This window comes from Pseudochaenichthys georgianus, chromosome 21 (genome assembly GCF_902827115.2).
Source record: "Pseudochaenichthys georgianus chromosome 21, fPseGeo1.2, whole genome shotgun sequence".
In the NCBI taxonomy this organism is placed as follows: domain Eukaryota; kingdom Metazoa; phylum Chordata; class Actinopteri; order Perciformes; family Channichthyidae; genus Pseudochaenichthys; species Pseudochaenichthys georgianus.
In genome coordinates this window covers 28,255,345-28,278,821 of record NC_047523.1, presented here as the reverse complement: position 1 = coordinate 28,278,821, position 23,477 = coordinate 28,255,345, and the positions used below count along the sequence as shown (strand labels likewise).

General features: G+C 41.2%; 1 protein-coding gene across 3 annotated transcripts in view; it reads left to right on the top strand.

Moving 5' to 3' along the window:
* osbpl6 (oxysterol binding protein-like 6) overlaps nt 1-23,477 on the top strand; it is a 49,177-nt gene that overhangs the window by 2,082 nt on the left and 23,618 nt on the right. For all 3 annotated transcript variants that reach the window (XM_034110455.2, XM_034110457.2, XM_034110454.2), the window contains exon 2: nt 6,814-7,038. In XM_034110455.2, the coding sequence (XP_033966346.1) occupies nt 6,892-7,038 (147 nt within the window). In that variant the 5' untranslated portion in view covers nt 6,814-6,891. The remainder of the gene's footprint in view (nt 1-6,813; nt 7,039-23,477) is intronic.

The window sequence follows — 23,477 nt, the reverse complement described above, 5'->3', positions numbered from 1 at the left end:
GGTTCTGTTGGCTACTTTAATTATGCAACAGAGAGGGGAGACCAACAAACTTGGTCCGCTGTAGAGTGCTGGTCGATAATGTGATATTGTGGGCAGCTTGGATGTGGTGACAACCCAAACATGAATGTCTTTCAACCCAATTAGGGCACTATCATCACCATCTGCATCCTCTTACATGTTACTGATGACTGATGCCATTATTATTTGAGTGGCTTTAAGCTTAATGTGCAGTAACAGCAACACACTTTCAGATAAACGGCAAAAAAGAATGTCTGGTTGTTGTTATTTTTCATCGGTTTGCTTGGGTTCTTGTAGTTCTGCTTGGCATATTGTGTGTCTCAAACTCAATTGTATTTTCCTCATCCCTCAGATATCACAGAGCAGGGCACACAGATATCTGGATTACTGCGGTCCTCTAAACTACTCTAGAAAGCTCTGCGTTGCGCTCCCTGGCTTGACCTATGCCAGGATGGATAATAGTCACAGTTTTATTTGTGAAGCTCTCTATTGATCCCTGCTGGAGAAATGTGACTTCCTGCCTGCCAACCCCTAGGGTCACAGCACATTTTCAGTTAAGACATCTCTGAAGCCTGCAGGAATGCAGCATGATGACAATGATCAAAGGCAGTAGAGCAGATTGTTGTTATTGCAGGTGACGGTGGTTGTTTCAACCCCCCGATCAAACTTCATAAAGGTCCTCACAACTTTAATTCTGTTAAAGTAAGAAAAGATCACCTGTGTTTTTCCCATGATCACAGGCACTGTGTTTGCTAGTTGGTCATTGGGCCATAGAAAGTACTCACTAACCCGAATATAGAAACTAGTTTTCTCAAAAAAGAACATCATCATCATGTAGTTCCCTGAACGTTGTGTTTAAAAGACAACTTTATAATGAGCTAGTAATTATTTAATTTGTATGGTCTATTTCACATTCCTTGCTAAAGGAGTACATAACAGTATGCAGTACTGCAACAACGTTTTTCATTTGCTCCGTTGATGTTCTGAAACAGGGAGACTTGGACATTTCTAAACACAATTTGTTGTTGCAATACCTGTCATTGGTTTCCTTCTACTTCTTCTGTTGTAATCCTGCCCTCAGGTTGGTCCCATAGACAGCATAGTGTTAGTAATAGGTACAGTATACCGGCATCACAGTATTAGGAGTTAATTGGTGCGGCTTACATATCATATTTGTACATATAAACATGTTAGCACATTATGGTTTTTAGCCATTTAAAAAAATCGGGTTCATAATTCTGTTTCTTCTATAATTGGGAGTCCCTTTCCTTTAAGGGTCATTGTAACTTAAAATAAAAATGGTGCTTTATCGAGGACATTATATTCTGGTTCTGATGGGTAATGGCATGACATTTTAAGCCTCATTGTGGGAAGGTTTTTGAGGTTTTGTGACATTTTACTCTTACTTGAGGCATTGAAAGAATGAGGGGAGAAGGGTCTTTTCCCCAGAGTCCCGCATACTGGTGCTATTGTAACTGTATGTGACTGAAGGCTCCCTTTTGTCCAGAAGGATCTAGAAACATCCCAACCACATCTGAACCTATTCACCTTAACCTCAGACTTTCAGAATAGGAGTTTAAGCATAAAGTGTACAAATAGAAACATATTCCATGGTTATGTGCATGACTCTACTCCTCTTTGCATAAACATACTTTTTTAAACATATTATATGACTCAAAAAGCTCCCCATGGAGTCCTTTCTGTCTTCCCTCTACCTCATGGCTTATTTTGCTTGTGGAAAGCAGACACATTACCACAGACCCTTCCTTCCATCCATCACTAAACTAAATACGGAAAGGTATCATTATTATCAATAAATAATAGTACATTTATGTTCTAACTATTGTTTGTGATTTTTTGCAACATATATTATACATACAGCTGCATTCTTAAAACGATTAACATTTTTGAAATATAACCATTATGCCATCCCTGCTTGTGGTTTTAATTCCAGATCTTAGAACTATTGTCCATCGGATTGTTTTGCATGTTTAAAAAAACCAAGGCAGTATGTAACAAGGACACAAACTCACACACTTACACAATCCCAGATCTGTGATGTCAGTAGTGTTTATTTGGACTCTTGAGGTTCTGACCTGGGGGGTATACTACGAAGCAGGATTTTCGCTTAGCCGGCTAAATTCAGGGAAAACTCCGGCTTTCCGGTCCTACGAAGCTGGTTCTCTTTTTAGCAGGCTAGATCTCCATGGTAACTTATGTTGAGCGGCTAACTTGGGGGGTATACTACGAAGCAGGATTTTCGTTTAGTAAGATAACTTCTGGGATTTCCGGTACTACAAAGCTGGTTCACTTTTTAGCAGGCTAGATCTCCATGGTGACTTATCCTGGAACCTAGTCTGTGCTCCGAAGCAGGATAGGTTCCAGGATAAGAGATCAACTCAGCGAAAGCACCACGCCTGCTGACCAATCAGAGCTCAGGAAAGACGGTCGAATAATCGATTATTATTCGCCAGGGCTGCCGAATAATCGATTTTGATCATGGTCAGTTTCTGGCAACCCTAGAGTGCATACGTCGATGTGTCCCATTATCATTCATATCACATCATATCACATCATAATGTATCATATATTTCCTTATCTGAGTCAGCTGAGCCGTATCTGGCTGTGCAACACTCACAGTGTCACATACTGTATGCAGAAGTATTATTTTAAGCAACACATTAAGTTGACGAAACACTCGAGTCAAATGTAATTAAAGTCAGATCGTGTCTTAGACGGGGCAGTGATATCATAAACCTGTTAATGTACGCATTCAAACACTTTTTCTTTTACCAGCTGTGTTCACCTTGCAGGTGTAGCTATGTGGCTTTTATCCTGGATAAAGTGTTTAAGTCATGGATGTTTAAAGTTTAACTTCTTCATATGTCTAATATTATAGTTGACTTTTCATTCAGGAAGTATGACGCTGCGCTGTCAGTGCGCTTCTCCATGTTTGTGATTGGTCGAATGCTCCAAATGCCACCCCTTTCATGTGAACGCGCACCTAACTAGATAGGACACGGCTGGCTTGAGCGATCCACTTGATAACCCACGTTGTAGTACTGTTTAGCGAGAGCGCGTATGTTTTGGATTAGGCCAACCGGCTAACTCAAACATATCCAGGTTAGGTTGAACCAGCTTCGTAGTACAGGCCCCTGGTGCTTAAGAAGTGTTGATGTTGCGTCCACATGGCATCACCTGCTGTGTCTTCCTTCCTGCTTAAGGGACCGTAATCATTGTGACTGGATTTAGACGATTAAGCTCATGACTAATCAGATCCTGATTAGAGGTTCCCCAACACGGTACCTGCATTTGAATAGGGGCGACACAGTCCATCTGGATAGCAGTCGAACAAACACCTATATTGTTTAGCCACTGTTTACTATGGCTTGCTATGCTTGGCACTGCTGGTTTATACTACCAAATATCTGTTTTGTTCACATCAATTAGCCGTAACATGAGGAATTATGGGCAATTTGTTTGACTAAATTAGAGTTTTTTTGATGATTTCCTAATCATTTTTCATTTTGTAACCAAAAAAGATTGGACACTTAAAATATTTTTTTGTTTTATAGATCACATGCTTACCCTAAGTAATGGATTAGATTCTGTTCATGCATGTCTAGTATAAAACATGTAACTTGTGTTTATAGTGATCAAGTTATGTACTGCATTCTGCATAAGCCAACAGCCTTGGTTACAAGATTTCTCTTACTTACTGCAGCTATTTATTTTCTCGACAGATTTCCATCTAAATTCAAGCTCGAAAACTAGACAATTTATTAAATTAAATTTCACCTAAAGTACTCCTCCCTTCTGCTTCCTTATAAGTTCAGGGTGAGTGGATCTACTAAATAGTTAACTACTCTATCCAGATTGACTTGCAGTACTGTAGATTTGATCCCAGTTGGCTTAAAACAGTGCAGCGATGATGATGTTTTCAAAGGATCTGAATTATAGATTATAGTGTGTGAGTTTACCGCACAGTTGCATGTGAGTGCATAGTGCTGAAGTGAGAGCTGCTCAGTGGACTCAGGGAGTTTCCCTGACAAATGGGAGAGCCTAGAAGAATCGACGCATCCTGTAGCTGAAACTACAGGGAGCTCCAGAGCTGTATGCACTGCCTGGGAACACACACTGTGTATCGCTGCCTGATGTTATCCTGCACTGCTCCAGTCCGTGTCAGTCTGTAAGATTTAGTTTTTGCCGTCGCATAGTTGCCATAATATTACCAGAAATAATAATAATGTAATACAAAATATAATAAAATGTCAAATGTTATGTTGAATTTACATTTGATTTGGATAATTAAGAATAGTTGTATGCCATAATATAGTTTATGATTATTTTCTTAATCTTAAACAATATAAAACACAGCAAAAATATAAATCATAAATTCCTATGACTTAAGCCAGGTAATGTCATCCAATTGTATTTTTTATTTGACTTTAATGAACTCCAAAACCCAAAGATATTGATATCACTTTAGAAAAAGACGGGCATATTTTTGCATTTTTAGCCTAAAATAAAATAATATTTTGTAGAATATATGATGGTTTCAATTTAATCAACAAATTGTTCCAGATAATAGCATGATATTGTATTGTACAGTAGCTACACACAGGCTACACATTCTACATTCAGCATAAACACTTAATAAACCAAACCATTGCAACATGCTTTCCACCATACGGGATTTATTGTGAAGCTGAGGTTCATTGTGAAAATAAACAATAAACATTTGTTTATATTACCCACATTATATTTATGTTCTTCCCAACCAGTTCTGGTGTGTTGCACTCCATCTTCTGAATGTTATCCCCAGCAGCGTCAATATAAACATTGAGGCATTCCATCAAAAATATTGGGCTATTTGTCCTTGTGCAGGTCCAATAGTATCCTAAGTATCTCACCAAATGCCTCAGTTTCTAAATCAAACATGTTTTGTTTATCTGTTTGTTTTCCTCTATCTTGCAATGTATATTTTATCAGCGCCAAGACCTCCTGAGAGCTTAGACAATTACACCGCACCACTGCAGGCAGTATTATGTGTGTCAGCATGGAGAAACACAGACCCATGACTGATGACAAAGAACTAGCACTCCCAGTAGCTATCGGAACAGAAGGTTAGTCAGACATTTTGGACCTGGTATAGTTACTCAAAATATACCACAAATATAAATAAGCATTGGCTCATGTCGTGAGAATAGGCTGGTTATCACTGGTTTGTGACTAAACAGTAAGCTGGAGATGCGTTATCAATTTGTTTCCTCATCTAATTACCATCATTATCATAGTTGTAATTAGATGTTTGAGGATTTATGTTGCAGACACGGCCCTGTGGGAACGTTCTGCAGTGGAGGCAGGGTGACTACAGTCAAATGGACCGACAGACCTTTCACATGTCCTGATGTAAACAGAGTTTTGTAGCTGTCCAAAGATTGATGTCGGAACCGCTATTTATTTTTTTAAATATCCATTAATCTGCAAATTAAAATGTTATAACTTTGGTCTGTAAAACATCAGAACATTTTGATAGATCAAATAGCTTTTTTTGTTTGAGCAACAGTCAACAAATATTACATTGACTATGATGTACTGTAAGACTGAGAAAAAACATCCAATTCTCCCATTTAAGAAGTTGAATCAAAGAAAGTTTCATTAATTCTACTTACAAAAGCACTTACATTTCTTAGTAGTAGTGTTGTCACGATACCAACATTTTGGTTTCGATACCGATACCAAGTCAAGAATTGCGATTCTTTTTCGATATTTTTCTTAAAAAAAGGGAAACAGTCTTAAATGTAATTATTGTGCTTTATTTCTCACCAGAACCATAACCATAACACACACTTTTAAAAAATGAGAACAATAAATAAAATAAATGACAAGAATTCGTATTAAATAAAATTAATACATGTCTCACAGACAGGCCTCGTGGTGTCCGTAGGCTTGCCCTCACTGTCAGAGATATAGCTAAAATACATCAAAATGTCGCTTCTGGCGTCTTTTTTGTCAACAAGCCGAGGCGCAGCGGCAGTTGCACTCCCACTTGCAGCCATGCTTCTCGTTTTCTCACATGCTCTGGCAGCTAGCACGTGCACGAGAGAGGGGAGGCACTTGAGCGTGCTTGAGAGGGGAGGGACTGCAGGCACAGCTGCAGTGCAGGGATTGGAAGCAGAGCGCTGAACACACACGGCTCTTATTAAAACAGCGCTTTCTCACCGGAGTACTTTCCCCCGTCATTCTTAAAGTACCGATACTAATGAAACGGAGGAATCGTAACGTTTTTAACGGCAGGGTATCGCAGTACCTTTCAAGTATCGGTACATCGTGCAACACTACTTAGTAGTGGCCAATGTATTTGCTGTTAAACAACAACTCTACTCTAAGTAAGTCATTGGTCAATATAGGTTTGAGATGACACTAATAAGTATTGCTTGATTTGTTAAACTTATAACTACAATATCTCAGGTATTATCATAGTTTGGAAGATCTGCACCCATCTCATAGCAAACACAAAGTAAGGTTTATCTACTAATGCACATGTAATGAGGAGAATCTCTAACCCCATGCTTCAAAGAATAGCTCAGGGCGTCTCGATTGAGCTTCTGTGGGTAATAACAATTGATGGCGGATAGTTCTCTCCAAGGAGAAAGTGAAACCTACTAGACTACGAGTTGTTTGATGAATGGCAGCGTGGCTCGTGTCTGCCGGTGTAAACAACAGCACTGTGTGAGAATAAGGAAGGCGTAGATGCGATGATTGTGACTTCCTGACCTTTTTGTTTTTCAGATGAACAGCAAGCAGTGAGGAAGTGTCAGAGGATGCTCTTGATCTGAGGGAGATCTGCAGAGCCAACTGGTGCCCATCATGTCTCACCTCCAGCACTACCAGCGAGGCAACCAGGGCCGCACCATGAGCTCTGAGGACCGGAGCTTCACGCCGGTCCACAAAACCGCCACGCCGGTCTACAAGAGCGCCTCCTCCTCTTCTTCTTCCCAGCGCGACAGCCGGCAGGTAATTCCCAGGCTTCATCAGGAATCCATATGGATATAGTTTCTCAAGATAGAAGCACTTTTAAATGAATGTAACTTGAGCCGAGGAGTGAAAGTTATTTTGGCTGTTGCAGTGTTATGTCAGTGGAGTCCTCTTGACAGGCCGTTTATGGAACAGAAAAACAGACGGGTGGAAGGGAACTGCCAGGAAGTGGGATTGTTAGTGGGTGAAACAAAAACAATCCAAACCATTATGTGATGTGATGACTCATTCTTCATAAAATCAGCTGCCCCAAAGTTTCTCTACCAATGTTTTATGTGCACAGTTAGTGTGTTCTTGTAGGGATGTCCTACACTTACTTTGTGGCCTTTCTTGCACATTGTGTGCTAAAATTGTGATGTCTCTTCTACATGGTGAGAATGTATGACCTCTCTGCTCAAACTGTACAGACCAACTCACACTATGGACAATTCCAGTAAAATATATTCGAAAATATGTCGTTCTGCTGTAAATGGACAAATATTTACAGATGGCAAGAAAATGCAGATAATATCTAGTGCCAGTTCTGAAAGTGAAGTTTTATTTTCATCACAGCACAGTCTCAATCAAGACTACATTTGCCACAGCAATATGATCCAAAATTGAATGCAAGAGATGCCCCCTCCCCCACAAATATATGTATAAGAAAACGATTAAAATGTGGTTTAATCTGTCCATGTTTAAAGTAATATTAGTACTCAATTGATATATTAAATATGTCAAATTATTTCTTTATTTTCCCTCTGCAAATTAATTCAGCATACAGAACAATCTCCTCCTGACATTGACTAAATAATAGTTTATTAATATAATTGACTATCATCCCGACATTATCTACTGATAAAATGACCAATCAGCTCAAAAAGAGCAGCCCTAATTCCCTGGTTAGTAAGTATAAACCTTTCAAAGGTATAGTAAACAATACACTCTCATTTCACAGTTAACAGGACAAGTGTTTATACGTAGCCCCTGCAGTGAGCCATGTGAAGCCCCCCACCCCTCTTACCTCACTGAGCTGCTGCTGCTGTGTCACTGGCCGAGCTGAAACCGGACACCGTAACTGGACACCGTAACTGGACACCGTAACTGGACACCGTAACTGGAATCTCTGACATCACAGCTTTTCCGTCGGCACTGGGTGATGAATATTTCATGACGGACAGGCGACGGCTCGGTGCTGCACTGTGGCACGCTCTGGTATGCGGGGTGGGAGCCCAGCTTGCGTCTGCGGGAGCTGGCGTTCTCAGGAGAAAAAGGGAGTTGGTTTTAAGAAATGGGGCCTGTTTGAAGCACACGGTAGCCTTTTGCTTGATGAGGCCGACTAGTGCTGCGTACCTGTACTCACATTCAGGTTCAGGTCCGGACTCAAGTCCAGAGGTTCAGGTTCAGGTCCGGACTTATAAGTCCGGACCTGAACCCATGGCTTGTGTCAAGTTGTGTGAGTAACTAAAGTGAACTTATTGTGAGCTAATTATCAATTGAAAATTAACTCATAATCAACTCAAATTCAAACTCATCAGGTTTATTGTGCTCCCTTCCAACTTGTGTCTATCTACATTTCTCTACAAAGTACAAATGTGCCACTTAGTCTACAAATGACTTATGACAGCAACTACAGTGAACTACTACAAAGTTCAAACATGTATTTCATTTACCAAACTAAAGTAACCAAACAGTCCCTGAGCTGACTGAGCCTAAATCCCTAAAACGTTGCTGAAAGGTAGAGTGTAGAGTAGACTATACACATTACACTGTTACACACCTACTATACAGTAGGCTACACTGTAGTGACTGTACAGTCAGAGTGTACTGTACTGTACTGTAACCATGTATTTTCTACAATCTACATGTGTACATTATACAGTACATACTACATACATAGTGATGTACATACATACTGTTAGAAATTAAAATCAATGTTGATATGGCGTAATTTTGAATTAAATACACTAATTTAAATCAGTTATATTCTGAAAAAACCGGAAGTTCACACTATTAACTTAATACTTTTATTCTGAAAATTCTTCATTTCCGGTTAGCATTAGCATGTGGCGAAATTCTACATCTTCAAACCGTGAATCGAAGGTGAAATGACATGTGATGTTGTACACTGAGCACACTGGGATTAGCACTAATTTATTGACGCTGAATAACGTTTATCAGGGAATGTTTAAATAACCACAGACACCAGAATATACGTAAGTGCTAGTTTTTTTGCGAGTCCAAGTACCGGTTCCCGACGTTCCGGTTTTAACCGGACTTGTACCGAAACTTTTTACAAGTCCAGTACCGGTACGCAGCACTAAGGCCGACAGTTAACCCTTCTGTCCATTGTTGCTTTATTCCATATCTCTACCTGCATTGGATAACAAAGCCTTCATGGGTGAAAGGGTTCAGCATTTCATTTCCCAGACGCTCCGTAATCCTGAATGCTAAATCTGAGAGCAGGGTTATCTGCTGGCACTTCCTATTCTCTTTTGATGTGTTTAATGAAGTCAGGGACTGTCCAATGAGGCAGACAATGAGATAGCAGAGGAGTATTTGTCAAGTAGTATCACATATTTTTTGCACACCTGCTTGATCAAGACCTCAAGATGCTTGCCAGTGTATTGTAGATATCAGCGGCATATTATGAATATCATTGGGAATTAGTTCTTGATTGTTGCAGCTGTGTTGTTTTATGATGTAACAGCGTTTGCTAAGTGATGCTGTGGTGATGGAGCTGTGGGAAATGCAGGTGTATCCTTCAAAATCATAGAGTTACAAATAGGGATGCACGATATTGGTTTTTTGAAACCGATACCGATAACTTCCTGCTTCTCAAGACCGATACCGATAACCGATAATAAAAAAAGATTTACGCCACTAATTATTTTAACGCGATTAACGCATGTGTATTTTTTTTCCTTGGCCGCCCCGTAGTTTCAGAGCGCATCGAGTTTAAAATACCATCTACAAGCTGATGCTGACAGCCCCGCTCCTGCCGCCCGCTTGTGGCAGACCACACTTCCACGCTCACCGGCAGGCACCGACTGGCTATTGGGAGGACCGGGAGGGTGTGTGTATGTGTGGCCCGAGCGAGCGAGAGAGAGACCTTACGTGCATTGTTGTTGTTGTTAGCATCTGGTGCTAGCTAGCTGCGCTAACGGATATAAGGAGCTGTTTAAATGAAAACAGAGGAGCGACATTTTGCCACAACTGCGCCGAGCACTTGACTTTATGCAGGTAGCAGACAGTGGGACAATGTACGAACAGTCAGCACACTCAGCACGGATAGTGCACAACATGATTGCAGCGTCCAGGCAGCTCCGGTTCGAGTATATGCCTTGAGTTGCACATAGCTCCAACGTGCGCACACACACACACACACACACACACACACACACACACACACACACACACACGCACGCACGCACGCACTTTGTATTGTATTATTGTCTTCGTACGCTTTTAACACACCATCGTAGCGATGGCGATGTTTCAGATGACTGATCAGGTTCGAAGTATTAGGGAGCGCTGGATTTGTGAAGAACTCCCCTCTTCCTAAACCACTAATACCACAGTACTGGCAAAACGGGAGGAGCCGAGTGAAAAACAAGCGCCCCTCATCCCAATCCACCCACACCGCAGTATTTTTTTCTTTTTTTTACCCAAAAAATATATTGTATATTATCGGGGCTATTAATACTGGTATCGGGTTTATCGGGATGACGTCATAATTTCTAATATCGGACTGATAATTATCGGCCCGATAATTATCGTGCATCCCTAGTTACAAATACTCATTTGTTTGAATCTGCTGTCTCAGGGTTTCAGCTCACATAGTCTATTATTATAGCTTTCGATTGAATCACACTGACTTCCTTAGCAAGCAGAATTGTCCCCTTTTTCATTGCTCAAATTTCCATTTTTCACATCCATGTTGCCCTTTAAGTTCATTCTTGACCTTAGCAGTCTTACAAAAAGGTCAATTTAGTAGCTGTTCTAAAGCTTTCAATCATATTACATAATTTCGGTGACGACAACTGAAGCTCTATAAAAGCCACTAAATTCACAATGTGGTGAGACTGAACCACTGTTCCCAAGATAAAGAATTAAGTACAAGCGACAAAAGTCATGTGAAAAAATTGCTGACTCATTTCAAGGATGTCTCCCAGTTGTGTATCTCTAATGCCTTTCTTTGTGTTTTACCTTAATAGTAGGGTTTTCTTGAATTTCTGTCATTTTAAGTGTGCTCTGTGCAGGGAGTTTTGAAAGATATTTTGTCCATGTACTTGTGCAGTATATCTTCCCCGGGAACATCCGGAGGAAGCACAGTAGACGCTGAGAAAAGACCTTAGCTAGCTTGGCTGGGTATCAGTTTCTGAGGAAAAATGTGAGCTGGGCATTTTGTTCGGGGAAAGCCTTGATAAGATCCAGCCCACAATTTCTAATCAATACATGTCACTTTCCCCTTTGCTGACGACTAAAGTTCACTCCAGAGACCCTCATGAGAGCAATTAGAGGCACCACCTGCAGTTAGCACGCACGCAAACACACACACACACACACACACACACACACACACACACACACACACACACACACACACACACACACACACACACACACACACACACACACACACACACACACACACACACACACACACACACACACACACACACACACACACAGTTTACAGTTCTTGGACATAACACATTGATTCAGGATGCCATTACCTGTTAGGATGAGATCTTCTCGGCTTGGAGACAGTTGAAGGGAGAATTGTGGCTAATATTTAAGAAAGGTCCCTTTTCATTTTACAAAGGTTATCTGTTGCTCTACGGTCAGATAGTTGCTGTTTTCATGGTAATGACGACACAATGGTGTTATTGTAGATGAGCAAATGATGGATGGACTTGTATTGACAACTGCATAAATCAGTGTCCTCCCTCCTGTAGAGACATCCTCCTTTATTTATTCTATGACCAGGTTATCATTATGCCTGAAGGGCTGGTTTGACATGTATGCTAATATCATTTTCCTCAGCAACACCACACAGAGATGATAGATATAAACTAAAATATGTATTATACATTTTTTTAATAGCATGAATATTTGATTACATAAACAATCTTAACCTATTTTCTATATTGATTCAAATAAGGAGATGGTGGCTTATCGTCAGATCTGATGCAGTGTTTCCACCAGACCAGGGCTGAGAGGGCGTCCCCCCCTCTCGGGGGGAAGGGGGGTTGTTTGACGTCACGTTGTGTCATGTGACATGAATTTTGAATTGAGCCGTCCCTTATAGATACTATCTCTTTACGTATTAGTGATGGGAATTCCGGCTCTTTTTAGTGAGCCAGATCATTTGGTTCGGCTCACTAAGAAGAGCCGGCTCCTAAACGGCTCTACATTTTACCACAGTTTACCACGGAGCCTCAGGCCCAATCCCAAACCGCCCCCTACAGTACACCCTACCCCTACACACTAGCCCTCCGTTTGCGCGTTCGCGCGGAGGGTCCGCCACATTAAGTGCTGTTCCAAACCAACGAGTGTGGAGCGGTGTGGAGGGGGAGTGGCAGGGCCGGCCCTGACCAATTTGCTGCCTAGGCAAGATTTTAGCTGGCGCCCCCCCAACCCCCCTTATTTTAAATGTACACAAATAAAAAATTAAAACCTATAATTGCACACAAAAAACATTATTTCCAAAAAAGAACAATTTCACATAAACCTCTGTTTTTTACAGTAATTTACATTAATTACAGAGGGAGCTCTCCTAATCAAGTGAAGAGAGGGCTGTTATCTACTTCCACATTAAAAATTGCTCTTGACCCGCCCCCTCGCAGCGGGGTTGGGGCAGTTCAATTTACCTGATTTGGGGGGGTCGGGGGGGGTTTTGCACCACAGTTTATGGGCGCTGTATGCAATATAGGCGTAGTTCTGTTAAGATAAGAAAATAGGATTTACTTTGTTGATCCAAAATTGGGAAATTGTTAATTTTTTAAAAATATGTATATTTTTTTATTTAAATAAAAATGTTCGCTGTCCCCCATAGGTTCATGTGCCCTTAGCATTCGCCTATACTGCCTATGCCAAGGGCCGGCCCTGGCCACTGGGCTTACAACTAAAGGCCCTGACACACCAACCCGATTTTGGGAGTCAGAGGCCGTCAGAGGCTGTCGGGCATTCGCGGCGCCGTAGTCAGGTTGGTGTGTCCCGCACCGTCGACCGTGACACGCCTTATTTGGACTGCCAGACCCGATGCATGGCCGATTCAACATGTTGAATCGGCCATGCATCGGGTCTGGCAGTCGGACCAAATAATCACTCTGATTGGCTGTTCAGCTAGCAAATCAGTGCATGAGAAGCGAAGCGGAAGTGAGGGACGTAAACAAACGATTTAAGAAGGCACACACAGACTGCTATTCATTTTCATCTCATCATGGCGATCTGGAATGATGCAAACGAAGACCTGCTCATCACCTTGATCCAGGAGAGGCCAGCTCTGTATGATATTACGGAGAAAAGATACTCTTCTTCTTCTCTGTCTTCCGGTTGTTGCCTCTTTTGAATGACGAATACACACTACCGCCGCCTGCTGGTAAGGAGAGTTATTGCCACTCATGCACTGAAGTCGGTGCGGTGTGTTCCCGTGCGACACATGGCCAAAACGCAGGAGAACACGGCCAGGCAACAGCCGACTTCAGCGTCGGCTAGTCCTCTGGTGACTGCTTGGTGTGTCAGGGCCTTTAGACACAGCCACGCAAAAACTGTGGCATGTGTACAACTCCTTATGCGTACTGCAATTGTCAGCACTATACCCCTGTCAGACGAGACATATACCACGTCGTTAGGCTCGTGTTGTGTTCAAGGACCCTGAAAAACAGGCACTCGCTTAATTATTTTGCGGTCTAGATTTCTTTATTATTATTTTTTCTTGTGTTTATAAATTACTTCGAGGGCCGTATAAAATGGTCTCGCCGGAGGTTCCCCACCCCTGCTTTAAAGAGTCCTCTCCTGCTGATGTTCAGGTGTATATCAGTATGTAGTGTCTCTACTTTAAAGAGTCCTCTCCTGCTGATGTTCAGGTGTATATCAGTATGTAGTGTCTCTACTTTAAAGAGTCCTCTCCTGCTGATGTTCAGGTGTATATCAGTATTTATTGTCTCTACTTTAAAGAGTCCTCTCCTGCTGATGTTCAGGTGTATATCAGTATGTAGTGTCTCTACTTTAAAGAGTCCTCTCCTGCTGATGTTCAGGTGTATATCAGTATGTAGTGTCTCTACTTTAAAGAGTCCTCTCCTGCTGATGTTCAGGTGTATATCAGTATTTATTGTCTCTACTTTAAAGAGTCCTCTCCTGCTGATGTTCAGGTGTATATCAGTATGTAGTGTCTCTACTTTAAAGAGTCCTCTCCTGCTGATGTTCAGGTGTATATCAGTATGTAGTGTCTCTACTTTAAAGAGTCCTCTCCTGCTGATGTTCAGGTGTATATCAGTATTTATTGTCTCTACTTTAAAGAGTCCTCTCCTGCTGATGTTCAGGTGTATATCAGTATGTAGTGTCTCTACTTTAAAGAGTCCTCTCCTGCTGATGTTCAGGTGTATATCAGTATGTAGTGTCTCTACTTTAAAGAGTCCTCTCCTGCTGATGTGCAGGTGTATATCAGTATGTAGTGTCTCTACTTTAAAGAGTCCTCTCCTGCTGATGTTCAGGTGTATATCAGTAAGGGGTGTTGAAAATAATCGTTTCTACGATGCATTGCGATGCGACGTGGACGATTCGGTATCGATGCAGTGATGGAAGATAATCGATTATAGCGTAGTAACGTTGCTTCCTGATCCGGCCGCGGCTTTACTATAACGTTTTTTTTCTGTCACTTTAATATCAAATCGGTCGGTGACGCAGAGATCAGGGAACATACGTGACAGCGGCACAGCGGAGCAGTCTGCTTTATCCACCAACACAAGAACACCAGTCCAGAACCAACAGCAGAAGGACCTGCTCTGAATCACTCCGTGTTGCTACGGCTCAGAGACACAGGGATTTATGTTTTTCAAAAATAATCGCGATACAATCATGTCAGGTTTTTGGTGGATTTAATGAAGTCTTGGATTGCAGAGTATGAATGTCCTCTTGCTATTTTCAGACGATATATACTTGTGTAAAGTTTGTGAAGGCAGGAGGAAAAAAGCTTCCGTGATCACCATCTCCTCTCCGTTCCTCCAAACCCCGCCCCCTCCCTGCAAATAATGAGTGACAGGCTGATAGTGACCCGATAGAAACTTTATTATTCACTTAATCACTGACATATAATAAAGCTAACTTAATCTCATACAATCATGGGATTTATGTAACAGTAAGACAGAGAATGTAAGTGTGCACCCACATGCAGTATTTTAGTTGTTATATGCTGTTGTAAATACTCCTGTTGTCTGCTGTGTTCAGACTCAAGTCCTGTGTGTGATGCCACATTCAGGACCTTCAGTGTCCTTTTTTTTAACAGCACTGTTGCTAGAAGCTGCAGCTAGACTGCAGAAGTATTATTTTTTTAGTTTTTGAGGATGGAACAATTTCACACACAGATATAGGGAGGCTAGACCTATACAATTCATTTATTTTGGTTTATAAATTAATGTCAAGACATTTATGTTATTGATTTCTGAAGCACTTTCTAAATAATAAAAAGAGAGTTCATATGTATTTACTGCATGTATGCATTGATGAAAAATAAGCCATGTGCAGTAATATAGAAAATTGAGGATGCAACGCATTGGTATGAATCGTGATGCATCGGGATATCGAATTGAATCGAATCGTTGACAGGATAATCGTAATCGAATCGAATCGTGAGACCAGTGAAGATGCACAGCCCTAATATCAGTATGTAGTGTCTCTACTTTAAAGGGGACCTATCATGCAAAATGCACCTTTGTACGTCTTTTATACATGACTATGTGTCCCCGGTGTGTCAGGGAACCCACCAAGTGTCAGAAAACACAACCCTCTCTCTTTTCCTCCATACCCAAAATCTCTAAAAACGGGGCTTCAATGGATCTGATACAGACTGATACAGATTTGAAATATCTCTGACGTCAGTGATGAGGAGCTCCGCCTATATGGCCAACTCTCCACCAATCAGGGGAATGAGAGGTTGCCGGGGCATGGTAACAGCATGGTAACATGACACTCGTAACTCGGCCCCCTCCTTTGCAGGGGGGCGTGGTCAGCTGCAGCAAATGCAAAGACAGGGGTGGAGGAGAGCAAAATAGAGCGAAATGAGGCATGATCTGTTTGGTATTTTGAAAAAGAAAACGTATAAATATACTTTATATAGGTATGGCCCTACAATATATTATTCAAATATTTTTCCTGCCAAAGACCTGGCATTTAATAAAGCTAGTTTAAGTTTGTTAAATACACTATCAGTAAGATTTTTTGTGACAAGCTGTGGCTGACATGGAATCACTGCTAAATTTGATAAACTCACACAAACGTTTGAGCACTTCCTGTTTCTAAGCTGATTCACCGTTCTTAATCTATTACCTATCAACACCGATATCGGCAAAGCTACAGGCAGGCAGGGCCCCGGCATGTCCTGGAAAGAGTTGAGAGTGCCATACGCCCTTGAGCCTGGACCCAGCACATATCAGTAAGAGTTTGTTGCGTTTTGTACACACACATCCTTATCAGGCTTCGGAGACTGCAGATGCTTTCTTGAAGGGAGGGGAGGTGGTTGACGTAGGCACGGTGATGGAGACGGGGGAGATGATGCGCGTCTCTGCTTCGTAAAGGACATGCTGCCAACCCTGCGTATCGCCTTAGTTTGGTCTTCGAACTCTAGGAAGGAATTGGTGCCAACCCTCTGTATCTCCTTCGTGTGTTCAGCGATCTCCAGGAGGGTGGGCGAGGGTGAAAGGGTGAACGGAGAGTGGGGTGAAGGAAGAGTATCCTCAGAGGTGATAGGGGGGGTGAAGGGCGGTGGAGACTCCTCCATTTGTCTCCCATAATCAAGACATTCCTCAGTGATAGATCTTCAAGGTCTTCTGAGCGATGTGTTGTGTCTCTCTCTTGTTTTGATTCCTCTTGTTGCTTGTCCTTGGCAGAGGGAACAGATTGATGATGTAGGCAGTTGAATATGTTAGAGATAAACAATTTCACTCCATTTGCCTTAAAAATATGTCTGCGGTCCCAGAAAAAGTTAAAGTTGTCAATAAAATTGACAGTACAGACAGTTGAAAGCCAGGTGTTCAGTGCAAACAATCTGCTGAATCTCTCCACTCCTCTTCTGACTGGCGGTAGAGGGCCACTGATGAACACCTCTGCATTTAAAGAGCTGACAGTTTCCAACACACATTTAAAGTCTTTTTTCAGCACTTCTGACTCTTGTTTCACAACATCATTTGTTCCAATATGCAGTACCACATTCTTCACAGTCGGATGTTTAGCCCCAATATACAGGATCTTCTCAGCCAAGTCAGAGACCATATCCTTGGGAAAACAGAGTACTTTGGTGTTGTTCTTACTACACAGACTTTTTACATCTCTTACAGCAGAGTCACCCACAATCAGAGTTTCAGGCCCAGTCGTTAGCTTTCCCTCTAGCCTTTTACTTTTGGAGTAGCTATTGGTCCTTACCCTGAAGAGGACAGGTTAACAAACGCTTGCCACTGTATTTACTCCCTCCATCTGACAGGAGGGAGCCTCATTCAGCTGTGAGTGTGGCTACAGACGGAGTTCACTCCGTCACGGAGGGGTGGGGTCGAGGGAGTGGTTTGGGATTGGGCCTCAGTTTCGCCACTGCAAGGCTCCGGTGCTCGCAGTTCACGCGCGTGCTCCACTAGCACCCCCCGCCAAGGCTCGCCGGCAGTACACTTTCCGTCACAAGAACACTCTTTGCTGGCGGCGAAAATAATCCCACCAGACTCCTTTGCGTTTGCCCCTCCAACAGAGGGATGTCCTTGTCCTTTTTCCTTTTCTAAATATCAAGCGATAAAAACTCTCGATGTTCTCTCAAATTATTATTATTTTTTGGACGCCCTCGGCTCGGGTTCAGGGCGTTCCGAGCTGAATAAGGGCGTCAAATGACGGCAAGACGGCCCCCTGGCGGAAACGCTGGTCTGATATATGGTCACAAATAATTCCCAGATTGTGCATTTTGTACAGGACCAAAAATGATCTGTTTTAGAGAAATATCTTTTAAATTGTAATATGAGTTATTCTAGACAATATGTGAAAATACAGATGTATCATTGTCTTCATATACTGCAAATATTGCATTGAATGGCCTTTTTTATTCCCTTTTCTTGTTATCTTTGATTATGTTTGGCATAAACACATTCAACCCAAGGTCCAAATGCTAGTATGAGGACCTTGAATGGAGATTTATTTTCCATATACTACTGTGTCCAATGTTATACATGGTGTTTGAGCACATCACTGACTTCATCCAGAGTTCCCCTCCTCATCCTCAGTTATCCAACATGTTTTCAGCCTCAGTATCTCTCACATAGAGCATAAAACTGTGCTTATACGCAGTCTGTCTCTCAGGGTGTTAACTTCTCATCCACAGAGCAACCAACCCTCCTACTCTAAGCTTTACTGCTGTGCCAGACCAACACTGCAGTGAAATCCATCCTCACAAATACTCCTCTGTGGCTGCTGATATCATTGTCCTGTGATTGTGAAAGACAAGGTGTGAACCTGTAACGGTTATTCTATCAGGGAATACAGTGTATTCTTACACACTATATCATCTCACAAGTACAACAAGAGACCACATACTGTAAATTGCAGTTTGAATTATTTATTATTTGGTTGGGAGCAAAGTTACATAGGGATGCGTCTGCTTTTAACTTCAATAATACACACAGTGAAAAGACTTAAAGGTCACCAATAGAGTGGCGAAGGCCCTCCCTTTCCGGTGGACCTTGGAAAAATCATGTATTGAAGTCAATGGAGAGAGAAAGATTATCTTTTGATCCTGTTTGAATTGTGCAACGAATTACACATATGATGTTTGTCAATTTAAAAGATAATTTTGCAAGTCAAAAAAATAAAAATGTGTCGTAAAACTGTGAAGCAACTAATTTTTTTGTGTGAAGCGCTCAATGAACTACAACTCCGGTCTTGCATACGTCACCAACACCAAGATGGCCGTCACGTTAGCACATTTCACCTCTTTCTTTCAGAATGAAGTGAAAAGTATTACAATGGGTGAAAATCACTACAAGTCTGGCCATGTTGAGAACTGTACATACACAAAAGAGGAGTTAGTCGGTTCCGTAAGAGCCAGCATGCGGGACCGGCTTTACAAGGTTTTGGTGAGTAACACAAGTGTAATGTGTAACGTTAATGTACGCGACTCTGGGATTTGTAGTCTTTCTAGTTGCGTATTTTTCATAGTTGTATATTTCAACAGTTTTAAGACAAACTGTGACTTTTTTGACATGGAAATGATTTTTTAAGATTGACAAACATCATATGTGTAATTCATGGCACAATTCAAATGGGATCGAAAGATAAGTTTTCTCTCTCCATTGACTTCAATACATAATTTTTCAGAAATAAGGTCCCATGGGGCGGAAGTAGATGGGCGTGACTTCGCCACTCTATTATGCAAAATCCACTTTTTCATGTCTTTTATACATAAACATGTGTCCCCTCTGTGTAAAGAGATTCGGAAAGTTTCAGGAAAAAGATTCACTCACTTTTTGTCCTGATCCATTTATATAAAAACCTGTCTGAAAATGAGCTGATCAGAATTTGTACACTTTATGATGTCATAATTGATTGTTTGGCTTGTGTAACCATTAGCCAATCACCAACCAAGGTAACCCCCCCACCTTATCACCTGAATCTCCTCCTAGAGCACCATTGTGTTCTTTTTAACCAAATATCTCTCAGAGGGGCGTGGGGAGGGGCTCCTTGTTTTCATCTAAAGTAACAGACAGAGAATCAGCACTTTTGAAACAGGGCTGAAACAGAGGGGATTATGGGATGCTGCAATGATCTGTTTGGTATTTGGAGCCAAACACTTCAGAGACATGTTTGTAGGGTTGGGAACCGCAACTCGGTGCCAGATGAGAACGGATAAGAAAATGCTGGGTACCGGGTACCCATACAAAATACACAATTTTTGTTCTGCTTAACGGTTCCTAAACGTGGTAGACCCTGTATTCCACCGGGTCCGTCTGCGGCGACCCGGTGGAATACAGGGGCGGACTGGCCATCTGTGTGTTCTAGGGATGGGTACCGAGCCCCGGTATTAAACGGGCCCCGGGGCTGAATTATTAAAGACCATGGTACCGTTAAGCTCCGACGTTTGCGGTCTTTTTATCGGTACTGGAGAATCACAGAACGGCCGTCCTTAATTTTTTTAAACGGCATCATGTAAGTTGCGCTGACAGGCGGCAGAGGTCCACAGTTTCCCTGCAGCGAGGCTCCCCCCGCCCTCCCGTAGACAGTTCACGAGCTCAGTCACTTCATAACACCAAAGATGGATCGCAGTAAACGCTCTAAAGTGAGGCTCCATTACACTAAAAATGAAAAAGACAAGGCACAGCTATTAACTTGCCACAGGCATTACACTATGCCTTTTTCTTTTGAGCATAGCTCAGTTAAAATAAAGCACAGCTATTGTGTAATATATTTGTATTGCATGTATTTTTTTTATTTGTAAAAATGTCAGTTAAAGCTTAAAACAGGGGTGGGGAACCTCCATCCCCCGGGCCGTATAAGGCCCGCGAGACCATTTGGTACGGCCCTCGAGGTAATTTATAAACACAAGCAAAAAAGAAAAAAAATAGAGAAATCTAGACCGCAAAACAATTAAACAAGTGAGTGCCTGTTTTTCCTAGCCAAGGTCAGGGTCCTTGAACACAACACGAGCCGAACGTGTCATCACGTGGTATAGGTCTCGTCTGACAGGGGTGCAGTTCTGACTGAGAGCACCAGAACGTCACTCCGGCACTTCCAGAAATTGCAGTACCCATAAGGAGCCGTACACATGCTGCAGTTTCTGCGTGGCTGTGTCTTAGTTGAAAGCCCAGTGGCATCTGTTCATCATGTCATGTTATTAGCATCTGGTTAGCTAGCTATGCTAACAAATATAAGAAGCTTGTTCTACAACCAGTGAGGTAAAGGCACATCTTTATATGATCATTATAGTTATACAAAAATAAGAGAATAAAGTAAACAGGTATAACATACTATATGACAGTAAAAAAAAGTTGTTATTAATAAACAAGAATACAGTTTGAAAGGGGAGTGATTTGTAAAATATCCATAAAGAAAAATAAATCTGCTTCTGTTTCATCTGGGTGTTGAGAGATGTATCCATAGATCTCTTAATGTTGCTCTCAAAATGCACCAGATTGATGCTTTTAACTTCAACATTAAAAAAAAAAAATCAGAATCATGGTAAAATATCTGGATTAAGAGGTTGCTTTTTCTTTGCACAGCATGAAAGAAAGGCCAAATGAATCTGTGATTTTAGTATTTTTAAGCAGAGGTCAATAACTTGTATACGGCCCTCGGAGGATATTGTAAAAATTGAAATGGCCCTTGAGAGGAAAAAGGTTCCCCACCCCTGGCTTAAAAGAATAAAGATATTTTTGTTATCTAAACGTTTGACCTCTTTCTTTTATAATTTTGGACTCGAAACGGGGAATCGATAAGAACCGGAATCGATAAGCAGAATCGGAATCGATACATTTCAGATGATACCCATCCCTACATGTTTGTATATATCTGAGATCTATAATATATTGATGAAAAACAGTATAATAGGGGACCTTTAAGATGAGTGAGGGTCAACCTAAGCAATAAGAGAATATTAGGACCTACATCCCTTTAAACATTCATAGATTATACCTTTAGCTGCTATCCCTCACCCCACCCATCCACTATCCACCCTCATAGCCTATATACGTTTTATTTGATCAGGTAATCTCATTTAGGAGAGACTCTCTTCCAAGAGGGTCCTGATACAGCAGAGGGAAATAAAAGAAAGCAGCACCAGACAGAAATGCAAATACCTGCAAGGAAATAGCCAGACATAAACAAAGTGCATGCAGAAACAGACAATCACAGACGTCACTAAATAGATTTGAAGTGAATGGTTTAAAATGTAGAGACATTCAAGTTTTAAATCATTTGTAATTATTTATATTTTTAAATTGTAAAGTAATAATGGAGGGCAGTTTTTCCAAGATCTGCATTTGTTTATAATTGAACTAGAGTCAAACAGTCCTCCTGATATACTAAAGCAGACTGTCAGATTGAGAGAGTCAGCTTTATTTAACAAAAATATAGTTCATAATAATGGCTGCTTGTGGTTGCTTTTTAGAGAGCCATTGAAAGGTCATCAAGGGTTCTTCATAGAGTATGTACTTAATGTTTGTGTCGCGGTTAGTTGTTGCTGAAACTGAAGATGCTGTTTCAGCCTTATATAAAACTGTAGATGAGTGAGTCTCGTCTGAGTCTCGCCTGGGGAGGAAGCTAAGTACAGATGAAGTTACAATAGTTTTATACTTCTGTGATGTTGAAATCACAACTTAATTGTTTAGCTAACAAAGTTGCTTTTTTGCAATCAGGGCTACAACTAACGGTTGTTTTAAGCCATCAATACATCGACTGATTACTTTCTTGATTACTTAATACATCTTTTCCTCCATGACATGTCAGAAAACTGTGAGAAACAGTCTTTACACTTCTCCAGATTCCAATGTCTCTTGTTGTTTGACCAACAGTAAGAGACCTAAAGTAAACATCCCAACAAATCCTCACATTTAATAAACCTTTTTGTTAAAACTTAGTCACCAGAACATTAGTAGATTATCAAAATCGTTGCCTATATTCATTTTCTGCCAAATTGTTGCAGCTCTACTGACAACACTGTACATATCTTTAAAAAAACAATAGGTTTTTTTCATAAGATCATGGACAAACTTGTTATTTTGAGAAAAAAAGCGAGACATTTATTTTGCTCAAGTCAAGAAAAAAATATGGCGCTATCAACACCAATTATCCCGAGATAATTTTGTTTTAAACTTGGCATCCCGAGTTAACAAGATGAAAGACTAAACATGAATCTGTTTCATTATTGTATCACTCTGTTATTAGATCATTATCTTTTATTGCCTTCTGAGGACACTAACATAAACAAGTAAAACAGAATTAGACTGAAATAACTTGGTGATTATGTTGAGTTCATGAAGTGCAGCTCTTCACACAGTATACCAGCAGTCAGAAGCAGAATACATTGTTTCTCTGCATGTAGATCCATATCTTTCAGAGAGTCAGTTGTATAAAAGGACCTAGACTTCATCAGAAGTGGGCTGTACTGATATTTATAGTCCTGATTTAGCCTAAGGTGTCCCCAAGGAGTGTTTGTCCTTTCTCCTGCAAAGGGAGACCTTAACTGTAATGCT